At 32.2% G+C, this 22,823-nt stretch overlaps 1 protein-coding gene across 1 annotated transcript in view; it reads left to right on the top strand.

The window, feature by feature from the left end:
* Positions 1-3,963: 3,963 nt before the first annotated feature.
* The window catches only part of LOC308658356 (pregnancy zone protein-like), a gene marked incomplete at both ends in the record, with an annotated part of 47,286 nt that continues 28,426 nt past the window's right edge, over positions 3,964-22,823 (top strand). The window contains 13 exons of the mRNA XM_081310912.1: positions 3,964-4,046; positions 5,381-5,564; positions 6,580-6,733; positions 6,873-6,925; positions 7,477-7,497; positions 7,930-8,098; positions 9,403-9,487; positions 10,983-11,106; positions 12,456-12,570; positions 14,454-14,563; positions 16,478-16,633; positions 17,257-17,484; positions 18,258-18,321. Coding sequence (XP_081167038.1) covers positions 3,964-4,046; positions 5,381-5,564; positions 6,580-6,733; positions 6,873-6,925; positions 7,477-7,497; positions 7,930-8,098; positions 9,403-9,487; positions 10,983-11,106; positions 12,456-12,570; positions 14,454-14,563; positions 16,478-16,633; positions 17,257-17,484; positions 18,258-18,321 — 1,546 coding nt within the window. The remainder of the gene's footprint in view (positions 4,047-5,380; positions 5,565-6,579; positions 6,734-6,872; positions 6,926-7,476; positions 7,498-7,929; positions 8,099-9,402; positions 9,488-10,982; positions 11,107-12,455; positions 12,571-14,453; positions 14,564-16,477; positions 16,634-17,256; positions 17,485-18,257; positions 18,322-22,823) is intronic.

The following is a 22,823-nucleotide window of genomic DNA, read 5'->3' as shown; positions in this document are numbered from 1 at the left end:
ATAATCATAGCATGAACTGTGGGCTTTTTAAAAAATATGTGAATATTCTGTTTCAGTTATATGCATTTTAGATATATCTTGAAATGAACACTTACTACTTTTCTCTTACAAAAAAAGACATTTCAATACATTGATAATTGTATAAACTCTTTTTTATTGGTTCTTTTAGTTTATACCTAACAGTAGAATTCATTTTGACATAATGATAGAAGCATGGAATATAATTTATTCTAATTCCATCCCCAGTACCTCCTCTTTAACTTCCCTCCCCCATCCCCTAGTCTTTTCCTCTACTGATATATATGCCACCTACTCATTGTTATTTTTTAAAATTAATTTCTTGTGGACATGCATGATGGTGAGATTCATTGAGGTATATTCATATATGTACATAGGAAAGTTATATTCGATTAATTCCACTATCTTTTCTTACCCCTTTCCCTCATTCCCCTTTGTCTACTCCATGGGTCTTGCTTCTATTCTTCCTCTACCCTTATCATGGGATAGCTTCCACATAATCACATAAAATTTCTGATCTCAGTCTTTTTGAGACTGGCTAATTTCACTTAGCAGGATAGTCTTCAGATTAATATCTATAAACACTCTAATAGTCAAGGCATCTGCAGCCAATCCTAGGCCTTATGTATCTATTTAATTTAAATCTATTTCTGGTATGAAAAAAGCATGACATTAGAAATGGCTTCTTCTACTCACTTTTCCTTTACACATATATTATAAAGCAAATAGCAGAAATGACAATTTTTCATTTAAAAACAGCACCTCTTTCCTTCTCCAACCATTTCAGTGTTTGTATTCCCTCTGAGAGTTGCACAAGAGTAAAGAAGAGGGCAAGGGAAGAGATAGTAGAGATATTTTACTTTATATAGATAAGAAATATCCAGCAATAATCTTCACCCTATAATAAAATTGAGAAGTGGAAGAATACCATAAGAACATAAATTAAAGTTGTTGGAATTAAAATGATGAATATTTTCTTGCCAGAAATAAGTTGAATTTCATTATTCTGACAATGGCTTTGCAAATTAGGTTATTGTCAGAAATGTTCTATAAATATAATGAGCTAAATGTATAAATCATGCATTTGATCAAATTAAAGAATTTTATGAAGTTCTAGATTGACAAGAGAATATTTAAGTTGACATTTCAATTTCCGCAAATTCCTGAGTATATTGTGTCTTTAAATAAGAAAGTAGGAATTGGTAGCCATTTGTAAGTACTGATAAGCTTTTTAATTTTTATATTTCTAAGAACTAACAATAAGAATAATTCTAAAGATGGATTTTCAAATCCTTTTGCAATTGGCCTGGTTTCCAATTGCTTTTACAAAATTAGTGAAGATATATTTAATTTATCAACTTAAACATAATTAAAATTAAATTTTAATGATTATAATGTGAACTTTGCCTTATAACTTGGAAGCCTAAATGATTAAATGACATTGTTAGAATTTCCCCTATTTCTATCTCACTTTAAGTGAATACATTTAATTGTTCTATTTCCTATAAAACATAACAGAAAATATAATGTAATAGGAAATAGGAGTATATAGAATAGAAATAGACTAGAAAAAATAGGAAGAGAATAAACAATTGAAACCTCTCTCAATCTAGCAATAAGCAAAATTTATCCAAGAATACTCAACATCATTGAGAGAGCCAAATGGAATATTTTATTAATTTCATTAAGAAATTATTGTCAAACAAAAATTTCTTGTGTTACAACATTTCTTAGGATTAAAATAAATATAATTTATAATTTTAATAAGTAATCAATCGATGATTTCAAAGATAACTTTATATAGAAATATTTTATTACTACTTAGAACTTCAGATGCACAACACATTTTTATAATTTTTATTATATATAGTTGCAGAAATATTTGATAGGGTATAAAATACTTGAGTAAAATGGCTGCCAGAAGTAGGATGGAAATACAGAATTTAAAAAAACCAAGAATGATATAAAATGTTCAACATGTAAGGAGGTCAGATAAGTTTAAGTTTTCAACATATACTGTTGAGTATAAAATTGTGGCAATATTTACATTTCATTGGATACATTTAGAAAACATTACACTTTTATTTTTTCAATGATAGTTTATATAATACAACTTTTGTCATCTTGCTCATATGATAATTTTGTGGTCAAGTAAACATGAAAGATTAAACAAAATTATTTTCATGGAATTCTTTCAGAGAATATAAGAAAAACGTTTGAAGATCATAAGATTATAAGAGCATTAGTTGACAATATTGAAAAAGTACTGCTTTTGCATTATAATATCAAATATTTAAAATACATTTATTAAAATTCTAATCAAAATTTGATATATTTCAGGTTAATTCTTTCATTTTAGAAGTTCAAACTATGAAGATGATTTTTTCACCATTCACAAAAGGATTTGTATACTTAGTCATTTGGCATTACTTCAAATATATGCTTTGGTCATTTGACATTAGTCCAAATATGGACTTGATGAGTATCCAGAAAGTATAAGTATTCCTGAGAAAAGTTTATCTACTTAACTTGGAATTTTTTACCTGTGTTTATTATAATAATTTACATAGCTGTAGTTTCATAGTTGACTAAATGTTCTCATGTGTATTATCTTCACTTCTCTGTCACTCTTTCTGATTATAGTTTAAAATGTACATCAAGGTGCTGGGGATAAACCTTACTAGTAGATCTTGTCTAGCATGTTCTGAGCTCTGGGTTCCATCTACAGCACCACCAAAAAAAAAAAAAAACCCCAAAAAAACAAACAAACAAACAAACAAAAAAAAAACGTTAAGACCTTACTGGCTCCAATTTACAGGAGAGCCCAATAAAATATTCCTTATTCCTGTTTCTCTACATATTTTATAATTTAAAACAGTGCTCTTTTCAAAATATGCAAACTCCAATTTGGGGATGTCTGTTTATATTAATATAATAGTAGGATCTTTCTTACTTTGAGAACTCAGTAACAAATGGATTCCAGCATTCAGATGTACTCTGGAAGGCAAACAGGATGATGAATCACAATTGATAAAATATCTTTACTTAGGTAAAGTTAAACATGAATGTTCAACAAATAAATTTTATTTCCTGGAGAATAAAATAAATTAACTGGCTTTGTATTCTTGAGGTTTAGTGAAATTAAAAATTGTATTACATGGGTGATTATATCCAAATGGACCATAATTTTCTTTATAAAAAATAAATATAAGGGCTGAGGCTATACAGCTCAGTGGTAGAGTGCTTGCCTAGAATGCATGAGGCACTGGGTTCGATCCTCAGCTCCACTTAAAAACAAATAAATAAAATAAAATAAAAGTATTGTGGTATTTTAATAAATAAATTAAATAAATAACTTAAAAAGTGTTGTGACTTTAAAAATACAAATATAAGAATAGATATTTGAAACAAAGTTAAACTTTTAAAAAGCAGAGGAATTGCCTCCAAGTTTATTTTGTTTAGAATTCTGTAACAGATTTCATTTCCTAATTTTATAAAGGAACCAATGAGGATGAATCTTAAATGAATAAATGTGATGCTCTCTGGATAACCAAGAAAAAATCTGGAATAGAGATTTACATTTATTATACTTTTTTTAAAAGTTAAGAATATTAATTTATTTCATCAAATCATGTAATTCATCTGAGTTTTTCCCCCCAAATTTAAAGTACTGATTGATAAGCTCTACCAGTGGCAGCCTTAAAGTACTATCTATCAAACATTTGGGAAATTTTAAAATGTGGATGGAACAATATTGATGTTCCTGGAAATTATCTAGAATTGATTTTTTTTATACTGAAGTAGTTAATATGTTACAAAAATAGAAGGTTGACATTTAGCCTTCACTACCCATCAGGTAAAATAAAAACCAGTGAATCGGGAGCAAGATCAGAGTTCAAGGTATCAAGAGCTCATCTCCCATTCTCTTCTGTTCCTCTCTACACCATGAAGGGAAATCAGTCACCTAAACCAGTCTTGATTCTACTTTTTCTGCTTCTTCCCAGAGATACTTTGGCTACTGCAAAACCGTAAGTAATATTTCCCCCCAATCCTATTGTCCTTCTTTCCCATGGTGTTATCTCATTCTTGATCTTTTTTAATTTCCTGATTTCCTGCTACTTGAGAGGGTCAGCAAATTGTTATCACTCATGTGGAATGACATATTACAATTCTAGAAAACGTAGACATGAGGCAGCAATATTTGTCAATCATTCATGAAAGAATATAGTATTCTTATTTTTAAAAAGAAAAAGATACATTCTTTTTATTACTCATAAGCAGACAGCAGTGTTCTGGCCATTGTGAAGTGGCTCTGGGTCTGTGTTTTCCCCCATGTGAGGGGTTGCCAACATGGATGGAGGGACCTACAGACAGACAAGCCAGGATTTGTGTGTCAATTCACTTAATCTTTCAACAAATCTTAATGTCTGGCATTAGGTCTCGGGAATACCCAGATTAACAAAATTTAGATCTTTTCTTCAGTACCTCAGAAAAGAGAAAAAGAGAGAGACATAATACAGAAAATGAAATATAGCCACCCCAAAACAGAAGCAGGCACTGCAGGATTTTAGGAGAATACTGCCAAGAAACCCTAACTCTTCAAGGGACCTGCTGTAAGAAAAGGGCCATCCCCAAATTCTGCATAAAAGAAACTGTTTTTGAGATAAGGCTTAGGAAGCTAATTTAAGTTTTCCAGATAGACAAAGACACTCAGAAAGAGAGAGAAATGAGCAAACATACAGCATCATGAAGTGCATATTTGAGTGACTATAAGTGAAAGATAAATGGCTACAGGAGAGCGGCCTTTTCTTCTGGGAATAACTGGTAGTGTCTGCTGATTAGCCTAGCTTAGATTGGTTCAGCTCTCATCACCAGAAAGTGAAAGAAAGAAAAGAAATAAGATTGCTTCTTAAACTGAGGCAAAAACAATTTAATGTCTCCCATGTGTTAAATGTTATTTTTCTAGTATTTTCTGGAACAAAGAGATTTGTGGAAGTCACATGGAACTCAAGATCACATGCAGACAGGATTTTAATACCTTCAAAAGTGACTTGTTGATTAATTCATGTAAATTTGGAATTTCTATCCAACATATGTGATAACTCTTAGATTCTTTTCCTATAGTTTTCTAATATTCCAAGGGTAGATGTTTCTAAAACATAAGAGATGCATATCAATTTTAATTTGATGTTTTCTGAGTTCCCATGGTCTTTTATGTTGGCCTTTGAGCAACATGAAATCTGGTTTATATCGGAAATCTGGCTCTATGCTATGATTGGTGATGATAGAGAAGATTTTCTAGAAAGTAGTAATAATTTTGACATCTTTTGAACTTCTCTCTGTTTGATCCTTTTCTCCATAGGCAATACGTAGTTCTGGTCCCATTTCAGCTCTATGCTGGAGTTCCTGAAAAGGCCTGTATCATCCTTAATCACCTGAATGAGACAGTGACGCTGAATGTGAATCTGGAGTATGGAACACAGAGCAGGAACCTCCTCACAGTGCTGGTGACAGACAAGAACTCCTTTCACTGCAGCCCCTTCACTGTTAGTATCAACCACTGGGATGAGGGAAGTGGCTAGAGAAAGAGTGTTGAGACTTTATGTTCTCATTCCTCAAATTTAAAAAAGAAAAAAAAAAACAGCATAATGAAGGAAAATGAGGAGTATGGAGTAGGTTACAAATGAGAATCTAAGAATTAAAGTGTATTGAATATGCTTACACAACACAAACAGATCAAATGCAGTATTTGATTGCTTTTGAGATAAGTCTTAGGAAGCTAATTTAAGTTTTCCAGATAGACAAAGACACTCAGAAAGAGAGAGAAATGAGCAAACATACAGCATCATGAAGTGCATATGTGAGTGATTATAAGTGAAAGGTAAATGGCTACAGGGAAATGGCCTTTTCTTCTGGGAGTACCTGGTAGTATGTGCTGATTAGCCTAGCTTAGATTGGATCAGCTCTCATCACCAGAAAGTGAAAGAAAGAAAAGAAAGAAGAAAGAAGAAATAACAGTAGCTATAATATTTCATTTGATCTTAAAATAAACTTGTGATGTAAATATACTCTTGACATTATTGGTATAAATACTGAAATTCTTAAAGTCAAGACACTTATCTAAAATCTCACAGGTGGTTGATTGTTGATTTATTCCACATAGCCTTTTATCATTTAAAGTTTTAAATCTTTAATCCGACTAGCTTACTCTAAATGATAAAATAAATTTGTTATTGACATTTGAAAAATAAAATATAATAATTATTTTAATTATGAAAAATAATTGAAATGAAATGAGAACATATCACTTCTTTCATGAACATGACTGGATTAAAGAGTTAGTTCATTTTATTGAAGTGATATTTTCCCTGTCAACCAAATCAATAAATTGTTAGTGTCATGTTACACAATTGCAATAATCTACTTATAACACAAGAAATGTAGACCTTAACCTTGTTCCTTTCTAATTCTCAGGGAATTACCAGGAAAACAGAAAATCATGAAGGCTGAAACTTTCAGAAGTGGATCTGGGTAGATTCTTCACTCATTTCTGTTTTGCAGATTCCAGAGTTGCCATCTCCCACAGCATTCATTACTGTTCTGATAGATGGGACAACCCAGCATTTCATAAGCAGGAAGCCAATGCACATAATGAAAGCAGAGAGCCTGGTCTTTGTCCAGACAGACAAACCCATATATAAGCCAGGACAAACAGGTATAAGGAGCCAAAAGAGCAAAGACCACTTGGGGGAAAGTAGATCTTCTTGATCTTGATTATGTGATTCAGCAATCATAGGACTTCTAGCCTGGGTTCCCACTGGAGTTTTCATGGGGAAAAAATCTCTGTATTTCAGTGAGATTCCGCATTGTCTCTGTGGATATCAATTTTCACCCATTGAATGAAACGGTGAGTCTCATATCTGTGGGTGGGATTGAGGAAAATAGGCAAAAATTAGGTTCTATTGGAAAACCAGAAACCAATGTAGGAGACACTTAATTCTTCCACACAAACAAAAATCTTATTAAAGTGAAAAAAAGTGTATTGGATTTCTCTTCCTAAAAAGCTTTTGTAGGTTGGGGATATAGTGAAGTTGGTAGAATGCTTGCCTTGCATGCACAAGGTCCTGGGTTCAATCCCCAGTACCACACACACACAAAAAAAGTCCTGTAAAACAAGTGTCATTTAAAAATAATAATAAAGTTACTATTTGGATCTTTATCCAAATAAGTTTCCTCAATTGTATGTTATTTCACAAAAAGGAAGACATGACTTCTTAAGAGATGAACGTACCACACTAAACATATAAAGTGCTATGAACCAAACAAGGAACATTTCCTATTTGGACAAGAAATATACTTTCTTCCCCCATCCATAACTTTTATCAGTGTTGACTTCCCAGTTTTCTCTTTCTAAATACTATCACATGCTCATACTACTTTTTCTTCCTTTTTTTTCAGTTCCCAGTCATTTATATTGAGGTAGGTTATATATTGTGCATGTAGGTTGGAATGAGTACTCATTACGAGTTACATTAAGTTACCTCTCTCCTTCTAATCACTACTTTAACAAAAATAACAAACACTATTTTCCCTGTCTACCTTAAATTCTTTGGGAAAAGTGGGTTATATACAAATGAAAGAACAAATTACTTGAAATGATGCAATTTAGTATCAAAAGAGGTACTAGTATGAAATGTCATGAAATGCCATCTGCAGTACCTCAGAGCTAATAAAGTTATTTTACTTCTCTCAGTCTAAAATCTACTGAAAATGTTACTAATAGTTATAGTGCCAATTTGCTAGCCCATTAACATCTAATATCCAATGTCATTCTTACCTAAAAAGCTGCCCCTCTACTCAAAAGTATCTATTTCAATTGTTTCTATGAACTCATAATATTTTTACCTATAGAATCCCAAGAAGAACCGAATTTTCCAATGGCAAAATTTCAAGCTACAAAGAGGACTTAGCCAACTCTCCTTCCCACTGTCAGTAGAGCCCATCCTTGGTCTCTACAAAGTCATGCTGGTGAAGGAGTCTAGGAAAATAATACAGCACTCCTTTGAAGTGAAAGAATATGGTAAGAATTATGCAGGAATAAGGCATGTATGCCACTGTATTTATAACAGGAACAAGCAAGGTCTAGCAAACAGTCTTTGAAAATTACCAAGTTTTTTTGTTCACTTGAGTATTTGCTAAGCACTTGTCATGCATTATCTCATTTCATCCTCTCCACAGTCTTCTTTCTGGGGCATATACAATTATTATCTTCACTTTACAAATGGGCATATAAATACTAAAAAATTAGTCATTTATCAAAATCATAAAGCCAATAAGAAACAAGAGAAATTTCAATAATTACAAGTGACTATTCAAATATTAATTGCTAACCCATATTTATCTGTCTTTTAACTGAAGGTATTTCTTGGTATCATCTCATAGTTTTCTAATTTATACTTGTAGTATTCTAATCAACTATGATCCCGAAATCATAGTAATTTAGTACTCAAATAAATTATACATCAACTAAGTAATCAATTAAATTATAACAGTTAATTTAACAATCAGCTAATTACTAAATCAGACATTGAACCCATCTAATTAGTTACAAATTATGTGGATTTTCTAATAAAGATAAATGTTTCATGCCATATCTGAGGGGTCTTATTATAAAAAAAAAATTATCAAAGCTCACCAGAACTGTCATGAAAATCACAAAATAAAGTTATAGGAATAATCTCTTACACAACTCTGAGAGAGACTAGAAAATAAGAATGTATCAGGAACACTTGACAGAGAGTATTGCTAACCACACCTGAACATTTAATGGGGATAGATTGATTCAAATTTGCAAAGGACCTGGGAAGAAAATATATTCAGTGGCCAGAGTGCATCATGTTGGGGAACTTATAGAAGGACCTAGAAAGGGCTGTGCACTCTGCGTAGTTATTAGTTCAGTGGAACCATAGCTGAGGGTATGGTGGTGGCCTGGGATTTTGTTAATCAGCAAAGCTAGCATTTAGGAAAAAAAGCTGTACATAGAGAAAGACTAAGGACACACTGGAATCTATTTGTCCCTCTGCTGCCATATCTTACTGTGATGATCTTCAGAGGCTCATGGTACTATCTTCCTTCTACCTTTGAAATATGGTACAAACTCAGAGAATAGCAGTCCAGGAAATATAGCTCAACCAGGGTAACACAGTACAATGTGCCCAAGGTAATGACCAACTTCTCCTTGTCAGTATTTTCCCTCATGCTCCGTACTATAATTGAAGTCAAATTACATGATCCTATGTTATAAATTCCACTAATGGAATCCATTACTAATATTTTTAAATCTCTGGCCCACTCTCACCTCTTTTTCTCTTTTATTCAAAACAGTTTTACCCAAATTTGAGGTCCAAGTAAAAATGCCCAAGACTATTCCTTTTCTAGATGAAGAATTTGAGGTATCCGTCTGTGGCTTGTGAGTTGCATTTTCTATTTCATCTTTGTCTCCATATTATATGTAAGAGAGTGTATTTTAAATAAGTTGTTGGACTTTGAAGTATTTTAATTCAGAGAGTAACAATTCTCCCCAGCTCTCCTATACTAAGTAGCAGGGATATATGTATATGACACTTCTACTAATAATAACATTATTCACTGTACATTTAAGATGGCGACAGATAATGTTTTAAGCATATTTTTATTCTTATACTAACTCTGTATAATAGAGATAATTATTATCCTCAATTTACAATGAGGGAAAAAAACACATAAAGGACAAAAATCCTTGTTTGAATTATTGTAAAGAATGGATGGAAGACTGGAACTTAGATATAATAGTGTACCTTAGTGCTGTACCTTAACTCCTAGATGCACATAATAGAATTAAAATGAATATCATAATTATTTCTTCCCTGATTACCTTAATGTACTACAGCATCCTCAACTTGCTTTTGAAAATAGCATGAGTAACATGTTTTCATTCCTTTCAAGAGCCTTGATGTTTTAAATATTTTCATCAGAGGGGAAGTCTTTTGATCCATATCTACATATAAGATTTGAAATCTAATTGAAATTCTACAAGTTACCAGCAATTTATATTTATCAGCAATTATAGGAATTTTGAGGAGAAAACTATAGAAAAGTAAAGAATGGGGCACTGAGGCTAAGCCTTGCCTACTTCACAGCTACAAAAAAGCTACAGAAGTCAAACTTGAGGGTACATGAGAATTTAGAGAAGGTGTTTAATTAAAATGAACACCTCTGGTCCCCTCTACAGAGATTCTATCCATAAACCTGGGGCAATACTCAAGCATCTGGCATCTCAATCTATATTATAGGTAATTTCAATGGTGGTGGTTCATAAAATACACTTTGAGAAAAAAAATAAATTGATTTGAGCTTTGCATCATATCCTTCCATCATATGTGGCAAAAAGTAAATCAAGTCATTATGATACTGTTCATAAATCACATTTTTTATCTATAGCTTCTACTTACTCTCTAACTTCCCCATTCATCCTTTTAAAATACTTAGGAATTATGGCAGACTTAGAAATATATTCTTTTCACACACTTATTTTATTTTTTGTTCTAAATCAACTTAGGTGTTGTCAAAGCTAGAATTATAACCTAGATAATCAGACAGCAGAGAAAGTGAGAGACAGGACAGTGTTAGAGTAAAACCTCAATGGAGGGAGAAAAAAGACCTAAGAAAAACTGAAGTTATAACTTTTCATTTGGAGATCTTTCAAAAAGATTCAATCAGATTTCTCTTAAAGTCATAAATGTGTTCTTACTAAGATAATTAATACACAGTTTCTCAGAATAATTGCTCCTTGAGTGCAAATGCCATGGAAGGTACAACTATTGATTTAGGTGCATAAGACAATGTACAGACAGGTCAAATCAGGTGAAGAAATATCTGTTTCATTTATATTAAATACTTTTTGTATGACCACATTAATATTATAGATACACATATGGAAAGCCTGTCCCTGGTCTGGTGACAATTAATGTATGCAGAAAATATACCCAATACCATTCTACTTGCCATGGCAAACATTCACAAAATATCTGTGAAGAATTCAGTCAACAGGTATGTGACTTCAGAGCACTAATACCAGATCTTGTTTTCTCATGGGTTATGATTATAAACATAATACAATAGAGAATATGTTCAAAATAATCAACAAGCAAAATTATGGAATAAGGAAAATTTTTAAGGCAGGCAGTGTTAGGAGTGTTGGGCTCATGAATTTATTGTCCTATTTGTTTGGCCAATTTTATAATTGTCTTCCAACGGCAATCATCATGCAAATAAAAAGTATGAAAAGATAAGCAAATATCCAAATTTGACATTTGTCCAACAGATAACAGAATAATGTGGCAGGTGCTAAGAATTTGGCTGGTATGAGAATTGAATGATGTATCATGGATCCAAACTGCTTATGAAGAGTGTTAAGTAAAAACAAGGTTCAGGAGAGGACCACCTAGAAGGACAACAGATTGGAGGTCCCACTTACATCAGAGAAGATGTTTATTAAGAATAATTAAGAGAAACAGCTGAAAGTTGAATATGTTGCATTGACAAAATGGAATTCATAAATTACTGATTCACAGGAAAAGTATGTAAAAGTCTAGGGTATGACAAGGACAGCGAGTGCTGCAAGGGTAAAAACAATGAAAGTTATTTATCAAAGTTGCAGAAATCAAATGAGAGGCCAGGATGAAGAGTATGATGATGATTATCAAGATAAATAGGATAATCAAGAGAGGACTATAGCTGCCAAAATCTTTACTATATCAAGGAGACTAGTATTAATTTTTATTTTAAAGTGATTCAGGACATCTGTATGTGAATAAATTTTAACATGATTGAATCTTATTGTGCTATAAATATTTTTATGTAAATGAGTACAAAATGAAAACATGAATCCCAACATTTCTTTTGGAAACTTGATTATTAGAAGGATTCATCTTGTCCCTGAATGTATATGTTAAATATCCAAGATATCAGGAAAATGCAGTTAAGAGTGTATAATCCATAGTCAATATTTAGGTGAAGGTGGTTACGGAGGCTTCTTAGAATGTGGTATGCCTGAATTGAGTTATGAGGAGTAGCAACCCTTGGCCAAGGATAAGAATGGAAGAAAGATAGTTGTCATTTGGGGAGCAAAACATGCAAAAGCTAGAATTATTAAATATCATGGTACATGTGGAAACTCTAAGAAGTTTACTGTGTCAGAAATGGGATTATTCAGAAGACAAGGGATAAGGCAAAGGTTAACAATGAATAATTCAATGATTAATGAAGAAACTTTATATCCCAAAAATGTAGTCTGAACACTTGTAAAATGTATTTATATAGCCAATAAAAAGTTCATAGACTGATGACTTTTTGACAACAAATCAGAGGACCCAGGAATTCTTTCCTTTTCTCTTCAGGCAGACAATAAAGGATGTTTCACACAACTGGTAAAAACTAAAGTGTTTCAACTGAGACAAAGGGGCTATGACATGAGAATACAAGTAGAAGCCACGATCAGAGAGGAAGCAACAGGTTTGCATTCTTTTTAAATTATTTATTAATTCAATTAACATTTACCCAGCTTCCATTCCATTTAAAATATTTTATAGTTTCAGTAGATTATGAAGAAGACAAGGGCTCTCAAGGCATTAAAATTTTAAATAAAGGTGTTTATATTTGTTTGTGTGTATGATCATAAAATTTCTACAAGAATTATAAAACTAAGGGCCAAACAGGTATGAAAAGAAATAATTAATCCTGATATAAAGCCAGAAGAAATCTTTATAAGATAAAAAAGCATTTTAAATTATTTGAATAGGATGTCTAATATTTTGAAAGATTGGATGGTCAGGGCAACATGAAAAACGTAGGAAAAAATGGGTTCATTTTCAGAAGAACCCATTCATTTTCAGAAGAATCTGAAAATGTAGGTCAGTGCTAAAATGGGGAAGAAAGTAAATCATATATTGAAGAGTTTAGAAGTCATTCTGAAAAGTATTAGTTATCAGATAGGTTTGAAGAGATGAATTAAAAAATTGATACTTTAAAGACATAACTCTATTAGATACAAAGAAGATAAGCTAAATGAAAACTGTGTTACAATGTAATATACCAGAAACTGATTCAAAAAAGATGAATCCAGATTTTAGTTCTTTTGGATAAATAGCAAGGAGTGGGATAACCATCACAAGGTGGTTCCAGTTCTAGTCTTTGAGGAATCTCCACACTGTTTCTCAAAGTGTTGGAGCTGATTTGCAGTTTCACTAACAATGCATGAATGGATTCCAAATACGGGGCCTAGGAAAAGGATGACTAGGAAAAGGAAATGCCATTAACCAATAAAGAATACATGTAAGGGGTGGGATTGTGGCTCCGTGGTAGAGTGCTTGCCTAGCATGTATGGCTCACTGGGTTGAATTCTTGACACCACATATAAATAAAAAAATAAAGTCCATTGACAGCTAAAAAAAATAAAAATAAAGGAATGCATGTAAAAGAACTAGTGTGATGAAAATATGTCAAATTGAATTGATTACATCCATAATATTAAGTTGAAGGGGATACATTGTGCCAATAATAATTTTAATCTTTATAAAGAAAGCCATCAGAACAGGGGTGAGAAATATAAATCTGAAGCCACACCTTCTGTATCCATATCCTGAAAATGAGTGCAGTACTTTCTGAAAGTGAGTTATTTAGCATTGCTAAATTTAGGATACATACCGGACAAAGAGGATCCCAAGAAGAAAAACAACTGCATTAGGAGATTACACAATAGTATATAATAAAATCATAAGATCTGGGGATAGGGGAGAATAAAAGTGCAGAATTTCTTAGAAGCCTTGGGAAAGACATATCACAAAGGTACTGCTGTATGAAGTACTACCAATGGTTCACATATGATGAATCTGAGGCGAGGAATCTATGTGGGGTCAAGTCATGGACCACTTAGACTTTGATAACATGATGACTTACATGATAGAAAAAGGCACAGATAATTCTTCACTGAATGGAAGAGTACCAGATGTTGGGTATACTTTGGACAAGCCATGCAATGAAAAGGAAGTCTTTCCGGGAAAGTATCTGTGATCGAAATAAAAACATATTTTAAGGCCAATGTGAATGTGAATGATCTAATTGTAAGCACAAAGTTGAAAGAAAAAGCAAGGATGTATGAGAGAGGTTACTTGCAAAACCAGAATTAGGGATTGTGGATGCTAACTATGTTTTATATGAAAATGGAGCTAACATCAAATTTCTTCTCAAATAGCTTCTATAGTGTATGTGTGAGAAATTCTGGAATAAATAAGAGAATATGGATGGTATTTTGTTCTGATGGAGTGAAGATAAGGTAGAACTAGAAGGTGAATTTGGAATACATAGAACTGTTCAACTTCACTTTTTTTCTTTTTTAGGATTAGAATTAACTGGTTATGGATCAAGTGAAATCACAAATACCTTGAGCAAACTGAAATTTACTAAAGTGAATTCACATTACAGACTTGGACTTCCTTTTCAGGGACAGGTAAAATTATCTTTTCAATATATCTCTATCTCAGACATGAGGCTTTTAAGAAAACAAATTTAAAACCAAAAAAAATCAATATTTATAAGAAAAATAAAATTTAGAATAAAGAATTATGGCAAATAAATTTGAAAAGTAAATAGCACAAAATGCAGGGAAACAAAGCATGATTTTATCAATTAAATTTCAAACATAACTCTAATGCATTTCCTGTGTAATTCTCTTTGATAGTCTCTTTGTAAATAATATTTTTAAAATATAATTTTCCATAGGAAAAATAAAAAGGTAATTATGTCAATCACTTTTACTATGACAAAATACTTGACATAATTAGCTTACAAAGAGAAAAATGTTTATTTTGGCTCACAGTTTTAGAAGTCTCAGTACATGATTGATTGGCCCCATTGCTTCAGACCTTGTGGTGAGGCAGTACATGATGGGAACAGATAGCAGAGAGAAACTTCTCCCCTCATAACCAGAGGGGAGAGAGGGGAAGAGAAACAGGAGAGGGAGAAAAAGAGAAAAATATGCTGTAGTGCCACAATCTCTTTCAGGGATGTACCCCCAATTTTCTAAGTACCTCCCACTAGCCACCCCCATCAACAAAGATTCCACAACTTCCCAATAATAATACCCAGGAGACAAAACCTGTAACTATAGGCATTTGAGTGATATTTAACATCCAAACTATAGCAATAATCTTTCATCTAGATAATTTTTTTTATTACTGATATTTTTAAAAAGTTATTTTGAGCTTCAAAGTTCAATATCAATAATGTCAACAATGGTAAATTTTAGGATGGATATTCAAATTCAATAAACTATTAATTTTCTTTTATATAAGATATGTAAGTTCCTGAGGATTTTAAAAGTTGCTTTTGTACTAACTTATCTTTCAATTGACAACTTACAGCCAATTTCCTCATTTTATATTTTGAATTTTATATCTGAATTTGTGATTTGACATCTTCTTCATTCATTCCAATATTTCATCCATCAAATGGAAAAGAAATTAGGAACTATATAGATATAGTCTGGCCAGGCCATTTCAGATAGAGAGAAGATGATGAGAAAACTTGAAGGATGAGAATGACCTGGCCAGAAATAGGAGACTGGCCTAGGCCCAAGGTGTGAAATAGTTTCAGGAACAAAGAACTACAAGGTAGACAGTGTGTGACTGCTGCTAAAATAAAAGGTGTGACTGAATTCACCGAATAGTTGTAGGGAAGCCACATCAAATCTTTGAGAGCCTTCAAGGATATGGCAAGAATTTCAGATTGAGAAGTGACTGAAGGTTTTAAGGTACTCACCATGATCAGGTAAGTTCATGCTGTATAGAGAGTGATTTGGAGCAATGAGGAAGCAGCAAGAGGGCAGAGTGCAGACTACATAGAAAGCTGTTGAAAACCAGACAGGAAAACACTGGAGCTGGAGAAAATTTGGGAAAGTAACTTCATGGTTCCACTTTTGAATAGTCTCAAATAAAAATATCCAAATAGAAATATTAAAAAGATTTTAAGATCGATTTCACAGCAGAGGTTCTATAGCCAATAGTATTGCATTTATAAAAAATAGTAAATTTTAAATGTCTCACTATAAAATATAATAAGAAAATAAGGTGATGATATATTTCTGAGACATATTACATTATGTGTCAGAAATATATACAACTATTGCTTTTCAATTAAAATAATAATAAAATAAGCTACCATTTAGATTTTCAAAAATCACAAGAATAAAGAAATATTAAAAATAAATATCAGAGTTTGGAGCTCAGGAAACACATCTTGATTGCAGACTCTAAGATCTTTGGTAAAAGGTAGGAAGTGACCAACAAATGAAGACCTGAACAAGTCAAAAGAGTAAAAGATGTCACTCCTACGTGACATATAACTACTACTTTCATATTTCTAGGTTCTTCTAGTTGATGAGAAGAATCAGCCAATCCCCAATCAAAACATAACTGCCAGTGTGAACAGCTTAGTTTCCAGTTTTACTACAAATGAGCATGGTTTGGCCAACATTTCCTTCAACACCCTGAGCTTCACAACAGCTTCCATTGTTGTCACTGTGAGTGAAAAGGGGCATCTGGGACAGAAAGACAGATCACTGGGGCTACATAGTTCAAGGATGTATGAGAAGCATGTGAACTCTAGGGATAAAAGAAAAGATGATAAAGAATAACATAAATTAAGCAATGTGGAGCCCTAAATTATACAAAAAAAAAAAAATTCTCTGCCAGAAAACTTTCACTCTTAGACGGACTCTTTACAACATGGTCTAGTGCAGGTGCCATTGCATAGATCATCTTGATGTTTCCTTGATATTTTTAATGCTCTGTAGTTCTAATGCCCATTAGATGTTTCTTTGTTAGTTTGGCATAATACTGTGTTTGGCTTTTACTGAATATTTAAATGCTCTGACACAATTTTACAGCCGTAAAGTCTTTAAAAAAAAAGTAATTGAACTTGACTACAAGTGAATAATATCCACTGAATGAGCTCAGCAAACACCTAAATCACCTCAGGAGGAAGGTGGCTATGTGTTATACTGTACACTGTATTTAGGAAAGCAGCCTCTTGACGTATTTAGATAGATGAGAGAGAGAGAGAGAGAGAGAGAGAGAGAGAGAGAGAGAGAGAGAGAGAGAGAGAGAAAGAAACTACAAATAGACCTTTTTATTTTCACATTAGGTTACTTACAAACAGAATACTAACTGCTTTGATAACTGGTGGCTTGATGAAGTTCATGAACAAACACAGCACACTGCAAGCCTCATATTTTCCCCAAGCAGGAGTTATGTTCAGCTTGAACTTGTTGCTGGTACTTTGACCTGTGGGCAAACCCAAGAGATTCAGGCACAATACATCTTGAATGAACAGACCCTGAAGAATGAAAAAGAGTTAACCTTCTATTATTTGGTAAGAATAAGAGTCACTGTATCTCTTTCTCAATTCATTAACTCTAAAATTGCTGGATTCCTGTCAAAGTATTAGTTTTCATAGCGATATTAATAAAGGGGGTATTGTTTTTATGCTAGAAAATGAATTAATTCCTAAGGAGTTAATGCCTTGATTTCTCATTTATTTCTGGTCACCATTGAAACACTAGCTATACAAAACATTTCCTTATTTTTATAAAAAAAGTAGAAAATTAAAAAGTTACAACTTCAGTTTGATCCTGTATAAATTACTTAATTTCATCTATAAAGACAAATATGTCATTTCACCTGAGTATTGGAGATAATAACCACTTCATATAATTATTATTGAAATTAATTTCAATGAAAAAAATCATTTAATTTCATGTCTAATACAAAGAGAATGCTGAATATATTTGTTTTTTAGAGAAAGGGGCAACAATAGAGAAAACATGTATATTTTATATCCATCTTCATTATGCATTGCTCTGCATATAGTAGGTACTTAAAATATTTATTAAAATAACATATAAACTTGAAATAAAACATCTAATAGAAATGGTAAATATTAAATGAAAGTGTTAAGCATTCTAAAATTTGTTATGCAAAGTAGATAAAACACAGTTAGGAAAATACTAGAAGGTAAATATAGTAATAAAACAAACTTCTGATTGGAGTTGTATGACTATTTTTTACATATATTATGAACATTTCAAAGTAAGATGAATATATATACTTTTAAACAATAATAAATAAATTTCTTTCTATCTTTAGGTAAAAGCAAGAGGAAGCATCGCCAAATCAGGAATCCATGTATTGTCCATTGAAAAAGAAAATGGTAAGCATTTTCTAATTCCATGTTTTGGTTTCTTCTCAATTGACCAAATCCTGAACAATTTAGCAGGCTAGAGCTATTTTCACAGTAGAGGAAATTGTTACTAACCATATTAGCTATGAGGAAGCTGATAGAATAGGGTGGCACACTAGGTTCATTTTCACTTATATAGTATTTCCTTTCTTCTTTTTATAAAGTATTTCAATATTTCACATTTTATAATATTTTATAATTGATTTTTAAAGAAAAAAAACTGAAAATGTAGAAAAATAACCAAAGAAAAATGTTGCTTTGGTGTATTTGCATATTAGTTCCCTGCTACAATAGATTACCACAAATAAATTGTCTTAAAAACACAAATTTATTATTTTATAGCTCTGTATGTCAGAAGTCTAACTAGCTGAAATCAAGGTGGAGCTCTAAGAACTGATTTTTTTCCTGTTGTTTTTGTTATTGTTGTTTTGTTTTGTTTTTACCTTTTTCAGCTCCTGGGCACCCACTTTATTTCTTGGTTTGGGGTCCCTTCTACTCTCTTCAAAGATAGCAGCACACCATCTTCAAATCTACCTTCTTATTTATTTCTTATAAAACTTCTTATAATTACATTGTGTTTACCTGTATAATCCAGGATAATCTTTGCATCACAAGATTTCTAATTGAACCACATCTGCCAAAGTTCTATTGTCATATGATGTAATATATTCACAGATTTTAAAGACTGGGCATTTTAGTCAGCTTTTTTATCACTGTGACCAAAAGACCTGCCAAGAAAAAGTAAAGGAAAGAGAGTTTATTTGGCTCATGGTTTCACAGGTTTCAACCCATAATGATCACCTCCTTAGCTCTGGGCCTGTGGAGAGGCAGAAAATCATGGCAGAAAAACATGGCCTAGGAAAGCATCTCAGGATATGGCAACAGGAAGCGTAGAGAGTGCTTGACTCACCAGGAATAAAATATAAACCCCAAATTTGTCCCCAGGGACCTATCTTCTCTAGCCTATTTGACCTGCCTTCAGTTACCAGCCAGATAATCCCTATCAGTGAATTGATCCACTAATTGGATTACAATTCTCATTCGATCATCTCACTTCTGAAGCTTCTAGTATTGTCTCACACACATGAGCTTTTGGGAGACACCTTGTATCTAAACTATAATATTGGATATCTTCAGATAGGCACCATTCTGCTTACCACAATCATAATCTGGCCAGCCAAGTTCATATCCCTTCACAAGCAAAATGCATTTTCTCTATCCAATGTCCACAAATGCTTTAGTCCGTTGCAGCATTGACTCAAGACCCAAATCTCATAAAGTCTTGTCAGCTCAAAAGTCCTGAATCTTATCATCTCAATCATCTAAATTAGGGGTCGAGGCCCTAAAAGAAATTCATTCCAGGACAAAGGAGTCCAAGTGTTGAAATCCAATGTTAGTTTTCAATGCCAGTAATAATTCTCCTTGGTTCATGTCTCCATCCTCTAGATTCAAGGATAGATTCAAAAGGGGCTCTTGGAATCATCCTTCCTTTTTCATTAGTTATAGAATGTGTTTACAGCTAAATATTTTCATCATTTTTATTTCCTGTTGGTAAAATTAGAGTGGTTTGACATTCTTCTTTTATTTCATACTCTCTCTGTCCCTTCTGGTACAAGTTGACAGTGTTTCTTTCAGCATCAATTCCTCAAGAACCACATAGATCTACTATGTGTCACAGTGATTCACCTTATTAAACAAAAAGTTACTCCACAGATATTTCTTGGATTACATCCTCATTTTGACTTTCTTTGAGATGAATTAGGTGTCTGAGTCATATACTTAATCTCCTCAAGGAGAAATTTTGAAGAGAAAATTTTGTGTGTGTGACTGAATATTGTGACATTTTCATTTTTTTTAAGATATTAACAAGAGGTTGTCTAGTCACATTATGGCTTTCTTTCTAGAGTACAATTTCCTGATGGTATTGTTTGTTTGTTTTTTAAAATCTGGATAATCTGTTTTCCAAATTATCAAGTTCTGGTTCCCTTTCAGTGAAAAATTCTTTCTTAAATTTACCTCTCTTCTCTTGAATTTTTCCACAAGCAGCAAAAAAAAAAAAAAAGGTTAGATCTCACTGCTTTTCCTTCATAGCTTCTTACTAAATATCTAAATTCATCATTTACAAGATTTGCTTAACACAAAACTGCAAGACACAATTCAGATCAACTTTCTGCGACTATATGAAAAGAATCCCCTTCCCTTCAGTTTCCTTTGAAGCCCTCATGAACAGTATTTTTAATGTCCATATTTTTACCAACAGTCTGTTCATAACAATTTGATACTCTCTAATATGACATATTTCTTCTCTACTATGATTCTCACGTTGAATTCTTCTTAACAGGCTTTTCAGCATTGATATTTCTACCAAGAGTTTGTTAGTTTGTTGAATCTTCCTATTTCCAAATTCTAAAACCAGTTTCATGTTTTTTGATTTTTGTTATAGTAGCACCCCACTTGCAGGTACCAAAATCTGTATTATCATTCAAGTCATCTTTCTACTTGAATCCTTTCAAAATTGTTTCTTAATTTATTTAGTAATGTTTTACAACCAGCTTTTTTACCAAATTATTCATACATCAAAAATTTTATTTTGCTTTTAATATCTTTCTATAGCACAATTGCTATTTACAGAAAAATGTTCTAAAACATAAGTGTTGGCACCAATGCTGCCTTTTTATATGTAGATTAAATTATGTCTAATAATACAATTAAAATCCTGTAGTCTAACACAAAGGTCTAATGTTATACATTTCCTTCTAATTATGGTTTTAGCTGCATTCTGGAAATAATTACATGAATTACTTATGTTATTTACTTATGTTATTTACTTTAGAAATAATAGGAGATTTTAAAAATATCTTTATTTTTACTTGAAAATTATGTTTATCTTGTGACTTTAATTCTTCTAAATTTATTGAGACTTATGATACAGTCAGGAATATGGTCTACCTTGATAAATGATAGAATGTGTATTCTGTGGCTGTGGATTTTTCTCTAAATATTATTTAGGTCAATTTGGTGGAAAACATTTCTATATTTTAAAACATACTCTCCTGAATTTCCTTGAATCAAAAAAAAAATCTGTCAATTTCCATTATCCCATAAAGAGTGATTAATTTCTCATGAAAATAATAAGTACAATAAAAGCATCTTTTCTTACAAAAAAGATAAATATAACTGGCCTATTTACTTGTTAAATGTCGTCCCCACATTAAAACACCCTAATAGGTTTCTTTTCTTTTGCTGGTTCATTTGAATATTTCACAGGCCATCATTAGACTATAAACAATTTTTTGCAGGTGGTACCAGGAGTTGAACTATGGGTACTCAACCACCGAGCCACATCCCCAGCCCTATTTCATATTTTATTTAGAGACAGGGTCTTACTGAGTTGCTTAGCGCCTCACTTTTTTTGAGACTGGCTTTGAACTCGAAATCCTTCTGACACAGCCTACCAAGTCTCTGGCATTACAGGTGCTCCACCGTGCCTGACCAGATTAAAACAATTTTTATTAACAGCTATATCAAAAGTAACCATACCTTCAAGTGAGTTAATATAGACAGAAAAAGTCTGAATATCATGATCTTAAGTATGTTTTTGTTTTACTTTTGAAATACCATTTCTTATATTAGTACTTGGCACATAATGGGAATTTAATAAATATTTTTAAATTAATTTATGAATCTAGGTTTTGATACCTCTTTGAGACCAATTAAGGAGAAACAAACTTTGAAATAACTTTCCCATCAGAACTATATCAAAGAGAATTTATCTTTCTATCTTATACATCTTTGTAAAAGATTTGTATTAATGGATTAAAAAAAATGTTCCAGAAACTCAAGATACTTACCATCTTAGTGTAGGTATATTAAATTCTATTTTTCTGTTGAAGCACTTAGAAATTATAACAAATTGTTTCTGAAAATCAGAATGGAAGAGCGAAATAAGGACTTGGAAGTATTAGTCAATTTCTCTATTTTGCAAGTGGGAAAAATCAATACCTAGAGAAATGTCTCAACTTACTCCATTTAGTAAAAGTCTATACCAAGAAGAGTCTCCCCTGAATCTGTTTGTCTTGCTTCATTTACCTCTGTTTATTTATATAATTCAACATAGCATCAAGAAAACATCGTATTCTAATATCTTACAAAATTTTACAGATGAAAATTGCCTTTTAACTATTCAACTAATTCAGTTATTTGAATATTTCTTTTAAATAATAATATAAAGGTGATTAACATATCCCTAAAAATTAATACGAATTTTAGTTGGACTTCAAAATATTAATTAACTTATTTGCAATTCTTTGAATTTCAAATTACCCTCCTAGTACAATTCTTTTAACTCTACCAAAATAGAAATATTTTCCCCCTAGACTTTCCACTTTTCAAGTATCATGAGTCTGCCAAAGCCATGATACGGACACAAGAGCCACCACTCTAAAATCTGGCTCATCATGGGTTCTTCTTAG

Source organism: Spermophilus citellus (assembly GCF_964194105.1).
Source record: "Spermophilus citellus genome assembly, chromosome: 10".
Taxonomy (NCBI): Eukaryota; Metazoa; Chordata; class Mammalia; order Rodentia; family Sciuridae; genus Spermophilus; species Spermophilus citellus.
The sequence above is the reverse complement of the archived record's forward strand: the minus strand, read 5'-3'. Positions and strand labels throughout refer to the sequence as shown.